The sequence below is a fragment of the Eleginops maclovinus genome, chromosome 2 (genome assembly GCF_036324505.1).
Source record: "Eleginops maclovinus isolate JMC-PN-2008 ecotype Puerto Natales chromosome 2, JC_Emac_rtc_rv5, whole genome shotgun sequence".
Classification (NCBI taxonomy): Eukaryota; Metazoa; Chordata; class Actinopteri; order Perciformes; family Eleginopidae; genus Eleginops; species Eleginops maclovinus.
The window spans coordinates 28926112-28935019 of record NC_086350.1 but is presented as its reverse complement, the minus strand read 5'-3'; the positions used below and the strand labels follow the sequence as shown (position 1 = coordinate 28935019).

Below are 8908 nucleotides of genomic sequence, written 5' to 3'. Positions count from 1 at the left end.
GCATCCTTCCAGGGGTCTGATCGGGGGTCCACTTCTGACTCTCAACCCTCCCCGGAGGACCCAGCGGCTCTGCAGAGCACCAGACTGGTTTGTTGACTGGGTGAATCACTGAGTTGTTTGAACATTTAACCTGAGTCAGGGTCCAGATAGTTTGCGGCCGTACTCAGTAAAAAGAGTTCTAGTTTTGTATTTTTTCATTTTGAAAATGCAGTTTTATAAGTTGTTGGTTAAGCTGTTGTACTCTCCTTTTCTATAGCAAACATATTTTATAGTTCTAATTTGAGTTAATAGCTGGTAGTAATGAGTGATCTGGTTGCTGCTTCACTGTTTGACACTTGCATGCATGAAAGGTAAATTCCCAGAAACAACATAAAGGAAATGTAAGAGTAAAGTCACACTGTGTTATACTGACCTGGTTTGATTAACAACTTGATATAAGGATATTGATTTCAGCATGTGTTTGTTTACATTTGAAGGGATCTATGCAGTATGCTTCATGGACATTTTTATGGACTTTCTCTCACTTTCAGTTGCTTCCACAGGGAAGAGGATGCCTTCAAGGACTGTGGGAAATCTGGAATTTTGGAGAATGTGTTTAATACCATCAATGTCTCATGCTAATCCTTAATAATGTGTACATGCTGGTGTGATAATAATGGTATAATTATCATCCAGAGTGGGGGTAGTGTTACAGGCTTGGCCTGTCCCCTTTTAGTAACGGAAGCCGGGAGGAATGTGTGTGACGTGTGCACCTGGGGGTTGTGGGAAAGAGAAATGTCCGGCTGTGTAATGCCGACGACCGCGGTGAGGCGCACATGTGTAGTGTAGAGAGGGGAAACATGTCCAGTTTAGCTCATTATGAACCTGCTTGAAGACATGTTGTCACGCTCTGTGAGAAATAAAGCGGCGGATGTTCCAACGGCACCCAAACGCCTCCTCATCTTTTTGTTAAGGTAAAAATAGCCTGGGCGGCTGGTTACCAGCCTGACAACGAGCAGACATTCAAAGGCCAGTGAGCATCCCAACTACGGTTCGGAGCCGAGATACTGTCCGAGACTGATGAGGCTGGTTCAGGAGCCCAGACACACTCACAACTAAATGAACCAAAAAAAAAAAAAAAAGCTTTAATGTATTGCTATTAGATATGGTATGTTATTGGTCATGGCACTTTTCTCACCAGGATGCCACATCTATGCACAATAAGTGCTTGCTGTAAAACTAATTGTTATTGAGCCGGTCACAGTCATATTTCTGCAAATTAAAATAATTATTATTGCAGACGATATATCAAAATGTATATATTGTGTCAAATTTGTATACTCATTAAAAATTCCATGTTCCTAAGATGTTAGTTATATACACTGTTCATGATGATGATTCATGATGAGAATTGAATGTGCGCACAAGTTTAATAACAACAGTTATTAAACTGCTGTATGCTTTGCGTATAAGGTAACTCCTCATGCTGAATATAATGTGACTTTCAATCTTTTCCAACCTGCATCGTCTAAGACAGGAAATGCCTCACAGATTCGCCAGCAGATGTGGAATCATTCACTACGCCATCATCAATAACCAGCTGTATAGCCGCAGTCTGGGAAAATACACAGACTTCAAGATGTTCTCTGATGAAATGCTGCTATCTCTTACAAGAAAGGTAAGGTTGTCAGTGAGTGTATGGATGTTTAATAATCATAGTTGTATGTTGACTACTTCAAGACATGAAGTGTCTTAGTATAACTGACAAAAGACTGCTTGTTTCCGGTTGCTGATTTAAATTACCGGGGATATTTAATTTGTTGGTAAAGGTCAGGTTGTCTGATGTGGAGTTTTACATCAATGTTGGCGACTGGCCTTTGGAGACAAGGACGGCAAATACTGTTCCAGCCTTGTCGTGGTGCGGCTCAGTAGACACACGGGACATTGTTCTCCACACTTACAAAGTCACACACTCCACCCTGGAGACCATGAGAGGTGTCACCAATGACTTGCTATCTGTCCAGGGAAACACAGGTAACACACAAACACACACCTGAGGCCTGTTGAAGCCAGAAAGTGAAGTTTAAATACTGAATGTTATATTCATCTGTGTAAGTTACCTTTCAGTTTTTGGTTCAGACAATTTTTCCCTGCAGACATCAAATTTGAAATGCTATAGCCACAGAACAGGCAGAGTTTTTGAACAAAGTCACTATGTATGCAATTATGTGACAATTTTGTGTATTAAAAATTCCCTTTAACAACTTGTCCTTTAGCTATTTGATCTAATTCAAGGCCCTGGCTTATTACTTTAAAGTGAATAAACTTACATTTTCATATAATATAAATGATAGTTAAACTAAGTAATTTGAAACATTTTTTGAGTTGTTTGGGTTCCAGAAACACATAGATCATGCAACCAAAAAAAAATAATTATTGAAAATATCATCCTCTTGGGAGTCAACAGGTCCTGTGGCTGCAGAAAGCTTTTGCTTTATTTGGAGCTCCAAATTAGTAACAACGTCATATCAGGATAGTAAAGCATAATGATAGTAATTCCGTTTGACCCGCCACATAGTTGCTTCCAAGATTAATAATGATGATTTAGTAACAATTTTCTGTCATTGGAGAAGGGGTCCTCTGTAGTAATTCTAAGATAAGTTGACATTTGCTGTACACACTGTCGAATTCTGAGAAAAGAATGAATATAGAATTGGTCATTCCAATTATATATCGCTGTATAAAACGGAAAATCTTTGCAAAACATGCTGGGTCTTAAAGTATTTTTGTTGCCTACTTTCCATTACTTCTAGTACATTTTGATTAGGATTAAGGAGATTGCCATCACTAAAATGAAACAAAATAAGTTAAAGGTCGAAAAAAGAACTCAATAGATATTATGATGCTAATTGTACAGTATAGATACTTTAAAAAAGTACATACAGGTATGTTATGTATAAAGATTAAAAGTCCTTCCACCTAGTGGGCTTTGAAACAAACACTATATTGGGTTGTTTTAGAATGTAAAACAATCAACAACAACATATGTTATGGAATATTAAACTATCAGGTATAGAACTTTAGAAGTCATAACCTCATATTTTGTTCATTTTTGGGATAATATTTGAAACACTTTCCAGGACCGCCATGGATGAACAAAACCAATCAGGCATTTTTCCGTGGCCGGGACAGTAGAGAGGAGCGCCTTCAACTGGTCTCTCAGTCCAAGAAAATCCCTGAGCTGTTGGACGCAGGCATCACAGGATGGTTCTTCTTCAGGGAAAGGGAAAAACTTGTTGGCAAAGTTCCACTTGTTGGATTCTTTGACTTCTTCAAGGTGAGATATTTCCTTCTAATTAACTTTCAGTCAAAGCTCTTTGTGTAACTTGTCTTTGAGGCAGGTGCTATTCTCTTGATTTTATGTATTGCATTATATTATTATTGTGTTTTACACTTTTCTCTCTTTTAGTACAAGTACCAGGTGAACATAGATGGAACAGTGGCAGCATATCGATTTCCTTACTTGATGCTCGGGAACAGTTTGGTTCTGAAGCAGGACTCACATTATTATGAATATTTTTACAGCCATCTGGAAGCAGGCACTCACTACGTTCCCATTAGGAGAAACCTGTCGGACCTTTTGGAAAAAATCAAATGGGCTAAAGAGAACGACGCTGAAGCACAAGAGATCGCCAGAGTAGGTCAGACAATGGTCCGAGAGTTGCTGCAGCCAAGCAGACTGTACTTTTACTACTACAGAGTACTGCAAATGTACTCAGAGCGGCAAACTGGACAGATTAATAAAAAAAATAATTTCAAAGACAAGGCTGCAGGATATTTCTTTCAACAAAACAATGACATTTTTTTAAAAACGTGTTGTTAGTTAGTTTGTTTTGTGTTGAATCGTTGTTTGCACCTTTTTGTAAAGCTGTAGTTAGTAATGCAGAAAAACAGACGATATCATTTCTGTTTTCTAAACATGTTTTTTCATTGAATTATAATTGTTTAAATATACATATTACTTTAAAATAAATACATTTTAAAATAATTCCTGGAAAGATCATTAATATTAATAAGTCACAAAGGAAAAGTGTTCTACAACTAAACAAACACAGGTAGAACATCTGGCCGAGGCTAGACTCATGCATAATCAATTTAAGCCTGAAACGAAAAGTAAGACATGAACTGCCTCTTTCTGCTCAACTTGCGCAAGCCCGCAGTAAGAATGCCGGCCATTCAAGCAGATTTGCATAGTGTCCAAACAGTGGTACTTCACTCCTGAACTAAACCGTGACGTACATTGGGAAAGAGATGTCAGTAATTCAGCAGATCCTTGTATTGCAGCTTTTTGAATCATTAGGGTATTCAAGTTTTGAAAAATGCTTAAAAGTTGAATCCAGAGTTATTTTCCCTTTCTATTCATTTGACTGAGTCAAGAGCGGGAGATTGGAGGCCAGGCTTAAAGGAAAATTTTAGTGCTCATTCTCGCTTGGCCCAGACGGGTACTTTTTTTATCTACAGCTGCTCCATTTCCGTTTCATGCTCCACTGAGAAAATCTCATAGTAATGAAGGGGTTCCATCTCCGACGCTGTTTCCAGTTTGCTTCATACACTGCCCGGCCAAAAACAAGGTCACCACCTGGATTTAACCAAGCAAATAGGTGAGAGCCTCCCATTGGATAATTACTGCATGAGTGATTATGTTTCAGCTGTCAACAAGTTATTGAACCCTAACTGATGCAGTGAGTAGCTTCTCATTTGTTAAACAGTCATGTGGAAAGACATATCCTGTGGTTGTGGAAAAGATGTTAATCTGTTTCAGAAGGGTCAAATTATTGGCATGCATTAAGCAGAGAAAGCATCTAAGGATATTGCTGAAACTACTAAAACGGGGTTAAGAACAGTCCAACGCATTATTAAAAACTGGAAGGACAGTGGGGAAAAATCATCTTCCAGGAAGGAATGTGGTCGGAAAAAAATCTTGAATGATCGTGATCGGCGATCACTTAAAGGTTTGGTGAAATCAAATGGTAGAAAAACAACAGCAGAACTCACGGCTATGTTTAGTAGTGAAAGTAAGAGCATTTCCACACGCACGTAAGCCGTAAGAAAACCACTTGTCAGTGAGGCTAATCAGAAAAAAATGGCTTCAATATGCTAGGGAGCGTAAAGATTGGACTCTGGAGCAATGGAAGAAGGTCATGTGGTCTGATGAGTCCAGATTTACCCTGTTCCAGAGTGGTGGGCGCATCAGGGTAAGAAGAAAGGCGGCTGAAGTGATGCACCCGTCATGCATAGTGCCTACTGTACAAGCCTGTGGGGGCAGTGCTATGATCTGGGGTTGCTGCAGTTGGTCTGGTCTAGGTTCAGCAATGTGCCCAAAGAATGAGGTCAGCTGACTACCTGAATATATTGAATCACCAGGTTATTCCATCAATGGATTTTGTACCATGATGACAATCCATCGGCCTCAAATTGTGAAAGAGTGGTTCAGGGAGCATGAGACATCTTTTTCACACATGGATTGGCCACCACAGAGTCCAGACCTGACGTGCAAATCATGAATGTGCATATCACAGTGGTAAAACAGGCGAATTACAACAATCCCTGTGTGTCTATGGAGGGTTCTTAAAGAACTTAAATGTGGAGTTAAATGTACTGTATAAACATGATTCAAACACTGTATGCGGATCCTACAGCCCGAGTATCTGTGGGAGGAAGCTTCTCTGACTTATTTGACATACAGCGGGGTACAAGCCAAGGAGACCCTCTGTTTCCTTTATAATAATAATAATAATAACAATAATAGATTTACTTTATAAGCACTTTTACAGGTGCTTTACAGAGATACATAAAAAGACAACAAATAAATAAAGTCACATTAAAACCGAGCAATGTAACAACAATCACACATTAAAAGCCTGTTGAAGACATTAGTTTCTTGAAGGTGGTGTGGTCAGTACAGTCTCTGATGGGTTGTGGGAGTGAGCTCTAGAGGGAGGGGGCAGCGAATGAGAAGGTTCTGTCCCCCCAGGTGTGGTGGGGATGGATAGGAGGTTGGCTTCTGATGAGCGGAGGCAGCGGGAAGGGGTGTGTTGGTGCAGCAGGTCTGTGAGGTAGGAGGGGGCCTGGTGGTTGAGGGCTTTGTGGGTGATGAGGAGGACTTTGAAGTCGATTCGTTGGCGGACGGGGAGCCAGTGGAGGTTCTGGAGGACGGGAGTGATGTGGTCTTGGGAGCGGGTGTGGGTGAGGAGGCATGCTGGATGTATTGCATTTTATTGAGGAGGTTGGATGGTAAAACGTATACCAGTAGTCCAGTTGTGATGTGATGAATGCATGAATCAGGGTTTTAGCAGCAGAGGAGGAGAGTGATGGGCGGATGCGGGCAATGTTTTTGAGGTGGTGATTTATGTGGTGATTGAATTTGAGCTCACTGTCCAAGATGACTCCGAGTTGTGATGAGAGGGTGGGGATAGAGTGTTGCTGTCAAAGGTGAAGTTGAAATTCTGGATGGTTTTGGTACTTGATGGGAGGCCGATGAGGATGATGTCTGAGTTGTCACTGTTGAGTTGAAGATATTTTGTTTGCATCCATGCTTTTATTTCTGAGAGACAGTTGGCGAGAGTGGAGTGTGTTGTTGGGGTCATGTTTTTTTTTTTAGATATAAAGTCTGATGTCATCTGCCTAGCAGTGAAATTGAAGGTTGTGGCGACAAATGATTTTGCCAAGGGAAACTAATGGGTAATGCAGGTAATGGAGGCAGTGATTGCTGAAGGACTGATGAATTTGCGATTTCTGTAGGTTTTTATACGTTTTTGCTTGTGGGCGTGGATGGGGATGTTGATGTCCATGATGATGGCCGGGTGATCGGAGATGTGGAGATTAAGGCTGGACAGATGGTGGATGGTGAGACCAGTGGAGCAGACCAAGTCCAGGATGTGACCATAGCTGTGTGTTTGGAAGTTGATGTGTTGAGAGAAGTTGCATCAGTGAAGGGTGATTGTGTCATTTTCTTCACCTGTTGCCCCTGTGTTTCTCCTCCCCTCTCCAGCTGTGTATTGTCATGTGATTACCCTTGGTATTTAATCTTAGTTCGCCTTTTGTCTCTTGTCCGGTCGTCGTTTCCAACCTGGTCTTGTCCATGTTCTGTGCCTGTTCCCGTCTATGTTACCTGCTTGTTCCTGTCCGTCCGTCTTTCCCAAGAATCTGTTCCTTGTGGCGTGTCCTGGTCTTTCTTCCCTTGTCCTACCTGGTCTTTTGGTTTGTCATAGTTTTCTTTGCTACTTTTCTGCTTTTGGTACCTTGCCTTTTTGTGTTCGTTAACAGCTTTTTCTTAAATAAAGCTCGCCTTTAGTTCAAATCCTCATACCTGCCTCCCGTTGTTTCTCTGCATTTGGGTCCTGTCACCCAACGCTGACATGTAAAGCCTATGGGGTTCCCTGGGGGTCAGATTTGAAAGAATATCCTATTCTGAATTTGGTGCAGAGTGCTCCCAAACAAATAGTTTCATTTATTCATATCAATCTTAACTCCCAGAAATATATGCCTACATCAGGCATGAAAGCATGGGATAGGGAAATGTCAACTTTGGGACAAGAATTGGATTGGGATGCAATTTGAGTTAATGTTACAGGTGCTTCAAAAAACCCAAACCATCAGTATATAAATCTCAAATTTTGCCATATCCAACACTGATAATTAGTCACAGGATGGGATTGGCACCTGACCCTTACTGTTCATTTTGTCCCCAGGGAACCATTGGCTCTTTCTTACATGTTGTATGGGAGTTACTGTATATTGAGTGGGGGGTGGGTGTAGGGTAGAGAGATTTAATTAATTTAAAATGTTGTGCAACCTGTGTTTTATTCTGTACTGTATTGTAAGTGGATGATGTTGCAATAAAAACACTGAATGAGAAGCTGTGTCCAAACTGTTGACTGTTACTGTATATAAATACAAATGCATATTATATTATTTAGCATGTCTACATGATATTCCATAGTTAAATCTGTTTGATATGATGAAAAATATTTCTCCCTCAGTCAAATCATCCCGGCGCCTGTCCGTATCCGTATCTGTAGCCTGTTATTGTGTCATTATACCACATTGTGAATGAATTAAAGTAAATATATAAGTTGTCATGAAAAGTTTTTTATCAGACAGAGAGCTGCTGTGCCTCCTGTCATCATTGATATGCCACCACATCTTTACATCAGAGTTTCAACCCACTGCATGAGAACACTACAATGGGCCTGTAAGATGCTTTTTTGTGTTTCTCACAATGCTCCATATGTGACCAAATTTCCGACTTTCTAAATTTGTAATGGGCACTCATCATTTTGCTTGCATTAATTATGTGGCCCCAAAAATCTCAAATTAACATATTGAATGTGATTAATTGCATGATTGTCCATAGTTAATAATCGCAAATTATTTGCACATTAAATGTATTCTAAAAGTACCGTAACGGGATATTTTACGAGTGGACAAATTTGATTGGTTACCTAAATTATAAATGTTGTTTAACTATAAATAAACAATGTTTATTTATTATAAATGATGTATCTATTATAAATAATAATGTTATCATTATTATAATTTATAAATAGTTTTGATTATAAATGATATAATAAACAAGGTTTATTTATTATAAGTTATTGATTTATTATAAATAATAATTGTTTTATTACTATTTATTAACAATTGTTTATTTATTATAAATAATAAGTATTGAATTATTATAATTGACCAATAATGTTTATTAAGTACAATAAAAATAATTGTTTTTGTAACAATCCACAACAAAGATTCTCCAGAAGTTAATCTTGGTGCTGTTAAAAGGAAATGAGTTAATGCGTTAATAAGGCATTAACTTCGACAGCCCTTACAGTATGTATATTTAAATGAATTTGTTTTGTTACAATAATAA

General features: G+C 39.2%; 1 protein-coding gene across 1 annotated transcript; it reads left to right on the top strand.

The window, feature by feature from the left end:
• Positions 1 to 1484: 1484 nt before the first annotated feature.
• LOC134859909 (protein O-glucosyltransferase 3-like) lies at positions 1485 to 3862 on the top strand (the record flags this gene model as incomplete). The annotated part of the gene is given in 5 exon segments (XM_063876693.1): positions 1485 to 1500; positions 1503 to 1657; positions 1809 to 2013; positions 3120 to 3316; positions 3449 to 3862. Coding segments are annotated over 5 exon segments (987 nt in total), but the record flags the coding sequence as incomplete, so codon positions are not given.
• Between the last annotated feature and the right edge of the window lie 5046 nt (positions 3863 to 8908).